This window comes from Echinops telfairi, unplaced genomic scaffold, assembly GCF_000313985.2.
Source record: "Echinops telfairi isolate 266 unplaced genomic scaffold, ASM31398v2 ScPeMD7_22;HRSCAF=79, whole genome shotgun sequence".
Taxonomy (NCBI): Eukaryota; Metazoa; Chordata; class Mammalia; order Afrosoricida; family Tenrecidae; genus Echinops; species Echinops telfairi.
Genome location: NW_022103919.1, coordinates 7,565,686 through 7,579,824, shown reverse-complemented (window position 1 = coordinate 7,579,824; position 14,139 = coordinate 7,565,686). Strand labels below are relative to the sequence as shown.

General features: G+C 39.0%; 2 protein-coding genes across 5 annotated transcripts in view; one reads left to right on the top strand and one right to left on the bottom strand.

Annotated features, from left to right (window-relative positions):
• Nucleotides 1–14,139, top strand: part of SETX (senataxin) — a 94,935-nt gene that overhangs the window by 16,322 nt on the left and 64,474 nt on the right. For all 4 annotated transcript variants that reach the window (XM_045288547.1, XM_045288548.1, XM_004713323.2 and 1 more), the window contains one exon: nucleotides 13,395–13,614. In XM_045288547.1, the coding sequence (XP_045144482.1) occupies nucleotides 13,395–13,614 (220 nt within the window). The remainder of the gene's footprint in view (nucleotides 1–13,394; nucleotides 13,615–14,139) is intronic.
• Nucleotides 538–1,160, bottom strand: LOC105979582 (40S ribosomal protein S9-like). The gene is given in 2 exon segments (XM_045288506.1): nucleotides 538–944; nucleotides 946–1,160. Coding segments are annotated over 2 exon segments (573 nt in total). The 3' UTR covers nucleotides 538–586.

Here is a 14,139-nt window from a genome sequence, read left to right as displayed (position 1 = left end):
TGTCCTCAACTGCATTCTTCTGGGAGGATGGGGAGGGTGATCACGTAGTTGGGATTGGGGCTGGCCCTGCAGACCCCTCTATTGGTTCCCTGCTTCATGTCATTATGTTGCATTCATGTCTTGGCTGAAGTCTGATCCCTCTCTCCCTCTCCTGTGGAGATAGGAACAATACCTTCTCCTTGGGTGGGTGAGTGCCCTGTTCCCCCACTACCTATGTCTTTTTTTTTTCTTCTATCTTTACCCCTCCTTTTTTGTTGGAAGCCATATATATATCCCTAGATTGGGTCTGGCCCTTGCCATACTACTTGGACCTCACCCCAGGAATGTACAGACACAGTTTTTCTCCTCTATGCCCCTTTTGCATTTTTTAAGCTTACCTCAGCGGACTCATGTTATACTTTTGTGCTTGGCTTACTTTTCTTAATATAATTTCCTCCAGTTCTTCCCACGTGGCGATGTGCTTCATTCGTTCATCACTGCTATTTTACTCCATTGTATATATGTACCACAGTTAGTTTTTTTTTCTCCGCCTTCTTGATTTTTATTATTTGATTGGGAAACTAGACCCCGGAGGGGCTGGGTGGGCTTAATCCTCCTCTTCATCCTCACCAGCTCCAGCCCCGCCCTGGCCCTTCTTGGCATTCTTCCTCTTCATGCGGCCTGGGGGTCCTCCTCTGTAAGGTGAGTGGAGGGAGAAGTCCATGTAGTTCTGAGAGTCCAGGCGGATGATGAAGGATGGGGTGTTCACCACCTGCTTGCGGACACTCATATGGCACTGTCGGATCAGCACTCGGGCGTGGTGGATGCACTTGGCCAGGCCCAGCTTGGACACCTGGGTCTGCAGGTACCTCTCCAGAAAGTCTTCGATCTTCAGACCCAGGGTGTAATCCAGCTTCATCTTGCCCTCGTCCAGCACCCCAATGCAGACCAGCCGCCGCAGCAGACAGACGCCACTGGTCCTTCTCATCCAGCGTCAGCAACTCCTGGGCGGCTTTACGGATCTTGGCCAGAGTGAACTTGACCCTCCAGACCTCATGCTTGTTGCGGAGCCTGTACTCACCAATCAGCTTTAGCTCCTGGTCAAGCCGAGACTTCTCGAGGATTTCCATGGGGTGACAGGTCTTCCGACAAACCCAGCTCCGAGCGAGAGTGACCAGCATGCTGGCTCCGCTGGCTTGCTCCGCTGGTTCGTGTGCGCCTGAGTACGGGCCCAGTGGCAAAAAGCTGTACCTGGCAAAAAAAGAGCTGTACCACAGTTTTTTAATCTACTCATCAGTTGATGGAAGTTTGGGTTGTTTCCAACTCCTTTTGATTGTGAACTGTGCTGCAATGAACATTGGAGCACAGATGTCTGGCCTTGGTTTGTTTCTTGCCTCTTCTGGGTATATGCCCAGTAGGGGGATTGCTGGGCTGTATGGTAACTCGATTTCCATCTGTTTTAGATATCACCAAATCAATTTCCATAATGGCTGTACATATTTAAACAAGTGCACCAGCAGTGGATGAGAGTTCCTATCTCACCATAGCCACTCCAACACTTGTTAACTTTCTGATTTTTTAAATTGAGTGATCTTTGGGGGTGTTAGGTGGTATCTCATCATTGTTTTAATTTGCATTTCTCTTATAGCTAATGATCAGGAACATTTTCTCATGTTTATTGGCCATTTGTATTTCAGCCCTTGTGAAAATTCTATTTCGGTTGCTTGCCCACCTCCTCAGTGGGCAATTGTTTTTTTTCTTATTGTAAGCTAGCAGAGTATTGTAGATTTTAGTAATAAGGCCTTTGTCTGATGAGTCATTGCTAAAGATGTTTTCCCAGTCAGTGGGCTCTCTTATTAACTCTCTTGGAGAAATTGTTCAATGTACACAGGTGTTTTACCTTCAGTATATTCCACTTGTCAATTTGTGCCCTTCCCTATTTACTATAGCCTATGTGTTCCTTGTGCCAAAGTTCTCAGGTCTGTCCCAGTTCCCTCATTGATGGCTGAGTTAGTTAATTGTGCCAACCTGGCCGATAATCACATGTGGGGCTAATTGAAAGGCGGAGGGATAAATGGGTGGTGAGCCTCGCCTTTCTAGTTCTCGGGTCTCTTGCTTTGTGATGGTCGCACCAGGGTGCAGCTGCCTTAGCAGTTCCCTGCTTCAGCTTGCAAGGTTGACTTCCTACAAGACATCCCCAAGGAGAAGCCACATGGACCTATCCCAATGCAGCCCTGGGTGCTGGAGCAGCCGTGTGGAGACCCCTGCTAGTGCTGAGATGCTTATTCGTTCACTGACTCAGCTTTCCTCCTGCAGTTGGCACCATTGCCTCTGTTTTGTGAGGTGGAGGACTTTGTGGACTGGTGTTGGGTTAATGGGTTAATGTTGGACTTGTGGGCTTGGGCAGCATTGGGTTGGGATGTTTTTGTGATGCACACTTTCTTTACATAAAACTGTCTTATATATGAGTTGCTGTGGATTTGTTTCTCTAAAGTACCTAGTAATACAATGGCCCTAATAGTTTGGGATTTTACTCTCTGATTAACCTTGAGTTTATTCTTGTGCATGGTGTGAGGTAAGGGTCTTGCTTCATTTGTCTGCAGGTTGATACCCATTTTTTCCTGCACCGCTTGTTGAAGAGGGCATCTGCTTCTCATTGGATATTTTGGGGGCCCTTATCAAGGATCAGTTGTCTGTATGCTGATGATTTTATTTCTGTGTTTTCAGTTCTTTTCCATTGGTCTGAGTATCTGTCATCATACTAATACCACACTATTTTGCCCACTGTGGCTGTCTTAATAGGTGTTAAAGTCAGGTAATGCAACCCCTCCAACTTTGTCTTTCTTGAGTTTTCTGCCATTTCTGGGCTTCCCTCTCCACATGAAGTTGGTAATTAGTTTTTCCATTTCTTTGAAGAAAGATGATGGTAGTTTTATCAGGATAGTATTAAACTTATATAGTACTTTGGGCAGAACTGACATTTTTACTATATTGAGTCTTCCAGTCCACGAGTATGGGCTATTCTTCCATTTGTTGAGGTCATTCTTAGCTTCTTGTAATAGTGTTCTGTAGTTTTCCTGTTAAAAATCTTGTTTTTTTAGTTAGGTATATCCCTAGATATTTCAATTTGTGCTTGGCTATTGTGAAAGGTACTACTATATTGATCCCCTCTTCCATGTTCTTGTCTGATGTGTATAGCAGTCTGATAGACTTCTGTTGATGGGTCTTGTATCCTGCCACACTGCCATATTCTTCTATTGCAATGGTTCTCAACTTTTCTAGTGTCCAGTTCCTCAGGTTGTCGTGAACCCCAACCATAAAATTATTTTCGTTGCTACTTCATAACTATAATTTTGTTACTGTTATGATTCAGGTGACCCCTGTGATAGGGTTGTTCAACCTCCAAAGAGGTCATGACCCACAGGTTAAGAACCACTGTTGCATCGCTTCCAGTAGGTCGCATGTTGAGCTTTTGGGATTTTCCATATATAAAATCATAATCATCTGCAGATAATGATAGTTTCACCTCTTCCTTCCCCAGGCTTTGATGTATTTCCTTTGCCTTATGTTGTTAGCTAGACCTCCAGTACTCTGCTAAATAAGAGTGGGGACAAGGGGCATCCTTGTATGGTCCCCATTTGTATGGGGTTGTTTTCATATTTTCTCTATTGACTACCATGTTGGCTGTTGGTATTTCATATATAGCTTGTATTCTATTGAGGAATTTTCCTTCCATTTCTATCTTTTCCAGTGTCTTAAACAGGAATTGTTGCATGCTGTCAAATGCTTATTCCGCATCTATGATAGTATCATGTGGTTCTCATAATTTTTCATGTCAATGCGGCGAATAATACTAATGTTCTTTCATATGTTGAACCATCCCTGCATCCCTGGTATGATTCCCAGTTGGTCATGGTGGATTATTTGTTTTATATGCTTTTGTATTCTATTGACCATTTTTTTGTTAAGGATTTTTGCATTGATTCTCAATTCTTGTGGGATCCTTGCCTGCTTTAGGCATCAGTTACACTAATTTCATAAAAAGTGATCGGGAGTTTTCCATCTTTTTCTGTGTTCTGGAAGAATTTGTGTAGGATTGGTGTTAGTTCTTTCCTAAATGCTGGTAGAATTCTCCTGTGAAGCCATCTGGCCTGAGGAATTTTATTGTTGGTAATCCCTTGATAACCTTATCTACTTCTTCTATTGTTATGGGTCTGTTGAGATTCTTGACGTCCATCTGGGATAGTCTAGGGAGGAATTGTTTTTCCAAGTATTTTTCAATGTCTTCCAAGTTTTCGAATTCACTGGAGTACAGGCCTTCGTAGTACTGTGTAACTATGCTTTTGGTTTCATTAGGATCAGTTGTAATATCCTTTGTTTCATTCCTTATCCTTGGTTGGTATTGAAATGTGTTCCTTTCTTTGGTTAGGTTTGCCAGAGGTCTGTTGATTCTGTTAATCCTTTAAAAGAACCAACTTTTAGCTGCATTAATTGTTTTTCATAGTTTTCTTGTTTTCCTTCTCATGAATCTCAGCCCTGATTTTTATTATTTCTTTTAGCTTTCTATTAGTGGGATTGTCCTGTTGACTCTCTTCTTGTTGTTGTAAGTTTTGTGGCAATGTATCACTCATGTCTCTTTTCCTTTTTCATGTGTATATGTATTGCTATCAAACTTGCTCTTATACATGCCTTTGCTGTGTCCCAAAGGTTTTGGTACATCGTATTCTATTCTCGTTGGTTTCTAGAAACTTCTTAATTTCATCTCTGATCTGGTCCAATGTTTTGGTACATCGTATTCTTATTCTTTTTTTTTCCGTGTTCTCATTGTTGTTGGTTTCTAGACTCTTCTTAATTTCATCTCTGATCTGGGCCAGTACTCACTTCTTTTCAATAGAGAGTTACTCACTCTCCAATTGTTTGCCCTTGTTTTCTTAAATGACCTTTTGTTGATTTCCAACCTTAAGGCAGTGGTTAGAGATAGAAGTCTGTATGATCTCTATGCTTGAATTTACACAGATTCAACTTGTGTTCTACCATGTGGTGCGTCATCGAGTGCCATGTGGGTTTGAAAAGAATATGAATTTTCTTTTGCATTTTGGTGGAGAGCTCTGAAACTATATATCAGGTCAAGTCGTCTAATAAAGTTTTGATCTGTAGCCACCTTATTTAGCGTCGTTCCCTGTGATCTATCTTTCTCTGAGAATGTATATTAAAGCCACGTACTATGATTGTTGAGCCTGTGATTTCTTTTTTATCTTTTGGAGCATGTGATAAATTTCGTGGGACTTTCATTAGGGGCATATGTATATTTTTTATGCTTACTGGTTCATGGTCTATTGTTCCCTTGAGCATTAATTATATAGGCCCCTCATATCTTTTTTTTTTTAATGGAAAAGGTATTATTGGAACATTTTTCAAAGAGTAAAACAAATTATTACAAATAAAAAGGATTATTAATTTGTATAAACAATTGCAAACAAGCAAGATGAAGTGTTTTACCTTTTTTTCCTTTTCTTTTTTCCTATACCTTCTTTATAGAATTTTTTGTTGGTTTTTTTTTGTGAGTTTTTGTTTTTTAACTGAGGGCTCTTACCGCTCTTATCACAATCCATATATCCATCTGTTGTGTTAAGCACATTTGTACATATGTTGCCATCATAATTTTCTTAAATACTTTTATTGGGGGCTCTTACAGCCCTTATCACAATCCATACATTCATACAATCCATACATTCTGTGTGTCAAACACATTTGCACATAAACTGCCATCATCGTTTTCAAAATATTCTTTTTCCACTTGAGCCCCTGATATCAGCTACTCATTTCTTCCCCCTCCCTACCTTTCCCCACTCCCTCAAGAACCCTTGATAAGTTATAGATTATTATTTCCCTCCTTATCTCTTGTTATGGCTTGTACCTTGAGATAATTTTGTCTGAGATTAGGATTGCAACCCCTGCTTTTTTTGAATTGCCATTTGCTTGGTATATTTTTCTCCAGTCTTTGGTTCTCAGCCTATTTTTGTCTGAATCTTGAGATGTGTTCCTGTAGGCAGCAGATTGACAAGGTGTGTTTTCTATGCCAGTTTGCTAGTTTCTGCCTTTTAATGCCATAGTTCAGTCCATTGATATTAAAGGTTATTATATCCATCTGTGGACTCTGTGATTTTATCTTGTACCTTTTGTGTTGGGTGTTTTACTACCTTTCCTCTCAGTGTGTTGTGTGTGTGTGTTTCATTCCTGCCTTCTTTTCACCCTTGATTCAATGCTATCTTGGGGTTGTTATCTCTTTGTTGACATCTAGATGGGGTTGCTCTATGTGGTAGTTTCTTATTTGTGCTCGGAGAGTGCTCTTCTTTTTCCCATACTGAGTTGGCAAGGGTTTTTTGTTGGGCTGAGTATATTTTAGCGTATTCTTGGAATTTTTCTTTGTCTGAGAACACTCTTCTCTATTGATGATAATTTGGCTGGATAGAGTATTCTTGGGTTTGCATTGTTTTCCTTCATATTTTGGAATAGGTTACTCCACTCTCTTCTAAATAGTGTCCACTGATAGGTCTGAGCATATTCTTATTTGGGTACCTTTATAGGTGACTGCTTGTTTTTCCCTAGCTGCTCTTATGATTTTCTTCTTTTCCTTAAAATTGGATAGTTTACATGCCTGGTGACTTCTTCTTGGGATTCAGTGTAGCTGGTGTTTTTTCAGCTTCCTGAATGGTTGTCTGGTTTTCTCTCATTAAGTTGGGGTAATTTTCCTCTACGAATTCCCTCACTATTTTTGCCATTAGCTCCTTCATGTGTTTTGTTCAGGAGTTCAAATATTCTGATGTTGTTCCTCTGCATGGCATCAGACATGCCACTCAGGCTTTCTTCAGCTTCTCTGATTATCTGATTTGACTGCCTTTCCTGTTGGATGAAGTCTGCTTGATTATCCTCCAGGCCACTGGTGCAATTCTCTACCTCTTCAAGTGTTTTGGTCAAGTCTGTGAATTTGCTACTGACTTTTGTTATCTCATCCCATAAGTCAGTGGTTCTATACCTGTGGGTCATGACCTCTTTGGGGCTAAAATGGCACTTTCACAGGAGTTGCCTAAGACCATCGGAAAATACATTACAATTTACATTATGATTTATAACAGTTCTAAAATTACCATTATGAATAACAACAAAAATAATTTTATGGTTGGGGTCACCATGACATGAACTGTATTAAAAGGCCATGGCATTAGGAAGGTTGAGAACCACTGCCTTAGGTCTTGTATTTCCCTTTGGTACATGAACTTTATGTCCTCCGTCATTTCATCCTTTCTCTGTATTGTTTCCCTCATATCCTGTGTGACTCCAAGCAGCATTTTGAAGATTTTTATGGCAGATCAAGTCTGCTTCTTCTGTGCATGTTTTTAGGTTCAGGCCTTCTTCCAGCATTGCCTTTTGTTTCTTCTATTTTTTTGTTGAGGTTGTAGGGACTGATGGCTGTTTGCATTGTGGTGTTTTTGTGGAGACCGGCACTATTTTCCATAGCTTCAAAGAGTACTGGGCTCTCTCTCTCTGCGGAACTCATAGGAATGCTTCTTCCTTCTGCCTGCCCCTAATTGCACTGTGGTGTCAGGCTACTGCTTTATCCCCTTGTGGTTCCACTCTTTACCTAGTCAACCAGTTATTTGGATGGCAAGTTGGATAGTCCTCTCAGATGTCTGACCTTGGTTTGTTTCTATGCCCAGTAGGGGGATTGCTGGGTAATTCGATTTCCATCTGTTTTAGATATCGCCAGGTTGATTTCCATAGTGGCTGTACATACGTACAGGTCCACCAGTAGTGGATGAGAGTTCCTGTCTCCCCACAGCCCCTCCAACATTTGTTAACTTTCTGATTTTTTGAATTCAGTGATCTTTGAGGGTGTTAGGTGGTACCTTGTTGTTTTAATTTGCATTTCTCTTAAGGCTAAAGATCGGGAACATTTTCTCATGTTTGTTGGCTATTTGGATTTCTGCCCCTGAGAAACTTCGGTTCATATACTTTGCCCACCTCCTCAGGCAATTAGTTTTTTTCTTCTAATGAAAATAATTTAATTGAACAAACTGTGGCCAGGGACACATTTTAGAGTTACCAGATGATTAACAAAGTCTTCGCAAGACCATGGTTTCCCAAGGGATCTGCTTTGCCCGTTAAATTCAAGGCAAAAAGGTCAGTTCATAAAGTCATGATGACTTACTTAATTGTGATTCCCAAGGTGCCATCTTGATAGATTTTCTTAAAGGACATGACAATCCCAACACTTCCTTAGGATCGGGGGTGGTAGGGCATTGAGAGGGAGGGCAAAAAATGAGCAGATATCAAGGTCTCAAGTAGAAAGCAAATGTTTTGAGAATGATGATGGCAACAAATGTACAAATTTTCTTGACACGATGGATGTATGGTTGTGATAAGAGTTGTACGAGCCTTGAATAAAATGAATTAAAAAAGAAAAAAACTTCCTTAGGAAAAGTTTTAAGAAAATAAAAACCCACATTGATGAGAAAAGGGCCAGAAAAATTGAACCAGGCAATTTTTTTTAATCATGTTCATTCTTGGAAGGTAGCAAGTGCTGTTGGATTTGTATCACAAACTGGCTACCATCCAGAAAACTATAATAGACAAGTATTAACCTAAAAAAAATTTTTGGTGAAGCTGTAATGTCAATCAAAATAGACACTACAGGAGTAGATACAGTTACTCGATAACTAGAAAAGGTGAATTCATCAAGGGTACATAACAATTTAAATATGTGCTGGTTAAAAAGCCTTGAAATAAAAGATATAATTATTAATGTTGTTGGGAAAAATTCATTAATTGTTTAAGAGATTTCAACATAATACTTCTGGGATTAAAAATAGTTGAGATCTCAGATTTTAAGGCCCTAATGACTATCAAAGAAGAAAGAGGCTGTGACTGCAAGGCCAGTAGTTTGCATCACCAGATGCTCTGAGGCGAAAGATGGGTTTTCGACACCTGTAAAGAATGATATGCTCTTGGAAACGTGAAAGGGGCAGAGTTCTACCGTGTAGTATAAGATTGCTTCAGACTTGACTTGATGGCCTTAAGTGAAAAGAAATTAATACCACAGCCCCAAAGGGAAAAGAGCCTGGATAGGCATTTATGGAAAGAAGAAATATCTATGACGAATCAACTTATACAGGAGTGTTTGGTATTGATCATCAAGAAAATGATAAACCACAGTGATAACTTTTTATTCTTGTGTGAGAATACTATTCAAGAGGATGTGAATCAGTAGACCCTTTGCACATTTCTGCTACAAATGTGAACTGATGCAGTCACTTTGGAATAGTTGGGCATTATTACTGTCACCCTTGAGCTCTTTTACTCCTAGGTATGAACTTGAGAAAGCTTGAACATAGTTAGCAGAAAGCATACGATATAAATGCCATAGAACATTACTCACCTACACAAATGCTTATCAACGGGAGGACTAGTGCATAAACTGGAATAGTCACGCAACTGAATAGCAGTCAGATCAAACTACCAACTTGAATCAAAATGGATGAGTCTTAGTAATGTAAAGTGGAAAAAAGTACCCCAAAATTATATGTAGGAAGAAATTCTTTTCATGAAATTAAAAATAAAATGAATGCTAAGAATATGTGCAGTTGTGATTACTGATTTTCAAAAAAAAGGAAGAATGGGAACTTCAAGGTGTTTTCCTTAGTTGGGAAGAGGGAGATGGTGAAGGGGCCCTACTTTTTGTTTCAGATGGCAAGCTTGTAGATGTGAGATGCATTATTATTTTTAAAATACTTAATCTAATTCTGAGATTTCCTTAGAATGCCACCAGGGAAATGAAATAAACATGCTGCTGGGACTTCTATTTCTGGCATTCTAGTGGCCATATAAACTGGAAAACACTGCTGTTCCTAAATAATGTAGAAGTTTCAGATAAAATATGGCAGGACTTTAGATGCTAATCAAAGAAGTCACGAATGTAATAGATGTGTATGTCTTTTTAGAGTCCAAAAACATATCAGGGATTGGGAGCCAGGTAAATGGAGGGGGAATCTCTAGCTGCCCTGGGAGGGTTAGCCACAGTTAGGGAAATCTAGTACAACGGCCTTATCAATTGATGTTAAACAAGGTGTAGGGGCATGGAGTTGGGAGAAGCCCTATCGTACAGCTGAGACCTTTGAAAGGGTCATACCCGCAGGTGTAGTAAACGACCCACTGAAGAAGGGGGAAAGAACCAAAGCCTTCGAATGACAAACTTTCCTGTTTGCCTTACGTATTTTTTTCTGGGTCACATAGCAGAAGTCATTCCAAGTCTTTTTTATAGTGACACACTCTTTTTCTAAAAAAAACGTTTTTATTGACACACAATCCACATGCCATACAATATAATCATATCAAGAGGAATTATACAATTATTACTCCAATCGATTTTAGAATACTTTTTTTTCATGGTTAAATCACTTTTAAAATGAGTGGTATAATCACCTTTCCCTCCCCCCATGTAAACCCTTGCATCAGGTATTATATCTATACATCTGCTTTTTCTGTGTTATACAAACTGGAAAATCCAACAGAAACAATAAAAAGCAAACAAAATAAGTGGTAAGGATAAAAAAATAATAATACAAAAAAATGCAAGTAATGTGTAAGAAAGAATAGACTACATCAGTATTTAAAAGGCCAGAGAACAAGCAAGAAATATTTCCACCTAGAACAATTTCAGGTTGGCCTAAAACAGAGGCCAACAGACCAAGTATCAGTCTATTGTAATCACAATTACATGAGCCCTACCTGATATTAAAGCTCTTTGAGACCCTTGCCTATGGCTAGAGGGGATCTACCAGTGGTTAATCTGACCAGATACTCTGCAGATCAGTTTTGGGTTCCCACTATCCTCCTTTGCCTTCTACAAATTGGGTGTTCGCAATTTAGCCTCTGATACTTTTCCCTTTGTCATCTTTGAATTTTGTTACTATCTCTGGATCACACAAGCTGGTCTGGTGTGCTTCTTCCTTGTGGACTTTAGTTGACTACTTGCTTAGATGGCTGCTTGTTTGAATACAAGCTTTTAAGACCCCAGACACTATTCTGATTGATAGCAGGTACCATCTGGTGTCTTCACCACACTTTGCTGTAGCACCCTTATCTTCAGGGAACATTTCATGAAGGTTAGTACCAAGCAGGGCCATGATAACAGAACTAAATGTTCTTGGATTGGGGCTAGAGTTCATTGGGGGCCCAGAATCCATCTGCTTGTCCCTGGGATATGCATGACTTTGGTTTACTTGGGTGGTTGTATTATGATACAGTCAAAATCCCAGAAGACCAACTACCCCAACAACAACAACAAACCAAATAGCAGACCCTAAAAAACAAGTAAACTAAAGACAGGAAAACAATACCCATAGAAACAAACATAAAACATGGTCAATCCTCCCCCTGGGGTATGAGGCGCTTGCACTTAGTAACATCAAATTTTCAAATGACACAGCACTCTGGACACTTGTCGGTATGAAGAATCTATGCAAATGCAGTTCCATCATGAGCTGTTACTCCACACAGTTGGATCTCCCATTCGATTTTAAAAGAGACACTGGAACGTCTACCAACAGACTAGGAGGAGTGTTTCTAAGAGACTAAATAAAGTAGAGTATCTAAAAGTGAGAAACACGAAGTGAAAACTTCATAGATGAGTTAGATGACTGGGTGTTTGCTTAAGAGAGAGTTAATAAGCTTAAAGGCTTGTCAAACAGGTTACCTAGGATGAAATGCAGAGAGCCAAAGAGATGGAGGGAAAACATGTTAGACATGGAAGATCTGGTGAAGTTTAACATAGGTCCCGAGAGGAAAGAAGAGAAGGGATGAGGAAAAGATGATCATACTGGTTAATTTTCAAAGTCTGAAAGGCACAAATAAAGATGTATAGCACATTCAAAGCCAGAGATGTAAAGGGCAGATCTTCATCTAAACCCATTGTAACGCCTCAGGAAAATCGGAGAAAGGACTACTTTTTATGGAGCCTCAATTTTGACAGCCAACCACAAATAAAAAACCCAGAAGACAATGGACCTATTTTCTTCCGATATCAGGATGAGTTCAGGGTGCTGTGGCCATAGACCCAAGTTTTCTTTCATAAGCTAAAAAAATACTATTGACCTAGAAACATATACTTAAAGTACTATTCCTAAGACAAAGCCGAAACTAAGGGTTGGGAGGAGCGTGAAAGAAAGACTAATAAAAGGCTGAGATCTTTCATTAATAACAAGTCTTTATCCACTCAAAAATTAATGCTAGCCTTTTAATATTTTGATAGTCATAAGTGTTATATGAGTTAGCTGCTATTTTGGGTAAAGGCTTTTAGTACTAGTGAATATTCAGGTTATAATATGTCATGAACAGATTTTCCTTTTCCTTTGTTCCAATTCATTTAAACTGTATATCAACTCTTTTAAGAGTTAGGTTATATTTATATTTTATAAATGAAGAGACGGAATCAAAAGACTTAGTCATAGAAAGTGGTGCCTGGGATGTATATAGGCAGCGAAGCTCCAGATACCACACCACGTGCCTTACAAACATGCCCCTTTAACTTTGTGTTTTCTTTCAACTTTGTATTTGAAAATACTTTTAGAAAAATTTTAAGACCGAGAACAGTAAAAAACACTTAGGTACCCTTTACCTTGGTTTACAAGTTGTTAACAGTTTCACTCTGTATTATCATGTGTTTTCAGATAACTATGTAATTTCTCCCTGAAAGATTAGAGCCTAAGTTCCCAAACTTTGGAATCACCTGGAGATTTGGTGAAACTATGGATCGCTGGGCTGTGTTTGCATCCTAATGAATCTGAATTGCCATGGCGAGGAGCCCAGGGATCTGTAGTTGTACCAGGTTCCCCCATGATTCCAATGAAGTTTGGAAACCTAAAAAGTAATTTTCATGCATCATGGTCCTTTAACCGTAATACTTAAAAATTATATTTCCCAAGAATAGGGATATTTTCTTTCATAGGCACTGTACAGTTGTCAGTAACAATAAATTTAACATTAATATAATACTGTCACTCATTTTTTGAAGCAGATCTTAAACCTCAGAGCCTTTCACCCATAAATAGTATGTAATTTTTAAAACTCTGGAGCTTTTTTTAGAAGCCATAAATGCAATTGTTACCAAACCTAAGATATTAATAATTCCTTAATATATTTCCAGTCATTGTTTTAATGACTGGAATTGATTGTTTCATGAATGATTTATTATGATTTATTGAGGTTGGTTTGTTCAAATAAGATCCACATAATGCATTATTGATAATCTTGTTAAATGTTTTTAAAAATCTATAAAGAATCCTCCATTCTTGATCATGCTATTTGTAGTTATTTACTGAGTGAAATAATGGATGTATTACATTATACTTGGCATGTAGGTTCGGCGTTGGGCTATCCTGACAGCAAGAAACTTGGGAAAAGTGGACAGAGACGATTACTATGACTTGCAGGAGGTTCTAACATGCCTTTTTAAAGTCATTGAGTTGGGACTTTTAGAAAGTCCAGACATTTATACTTCTTCTGTCCTGGAGAAGGGTAAATTGATTCTTCTCCCATCGCACATGTATGATACGACGAACTACAAAAACTATTGGCTGGGTGAGTATCGTACCTACATGGATTTCATGTAGTTCTTCAGAGTATTCTGCAGAGAAAGTTACAATTTCATGAAAAAATGCTTGTAAAATAAAGAATTTCAGTAAGTTCTACACAGGCTCAAGATAATTTCATTTATTCCAAGTCTCACAGTGAACACATCTTAAGTTAATGCTGAGTTTTCTTTTAGTAGTATGTGAAATAATGAGATAATGGATAATACATGAAAGTCACCTTAAATTTGGTGAACTTTCATATAATGTGGTAGTTAACTTACAAATTGCTTTCCACCAAAGTTAGTACCGTTTTCTCCTTTGCAATTGAATCTGTCTAAAGCCTTGAATATGGTATTTTGATTTTTTTTCTTTTTAAAATTTTAAGTCACTTTATTGGGGGCTCATACAACTATCACAATCCATACACACATCAATTGTGTAAAGCACATTTGTACATTCATTGCCTTCATCATCCTCAAAACATTTGCTCTCCACCTAAGCCCCTGGCATCAGCTCCCCATTTTTCCCCCTC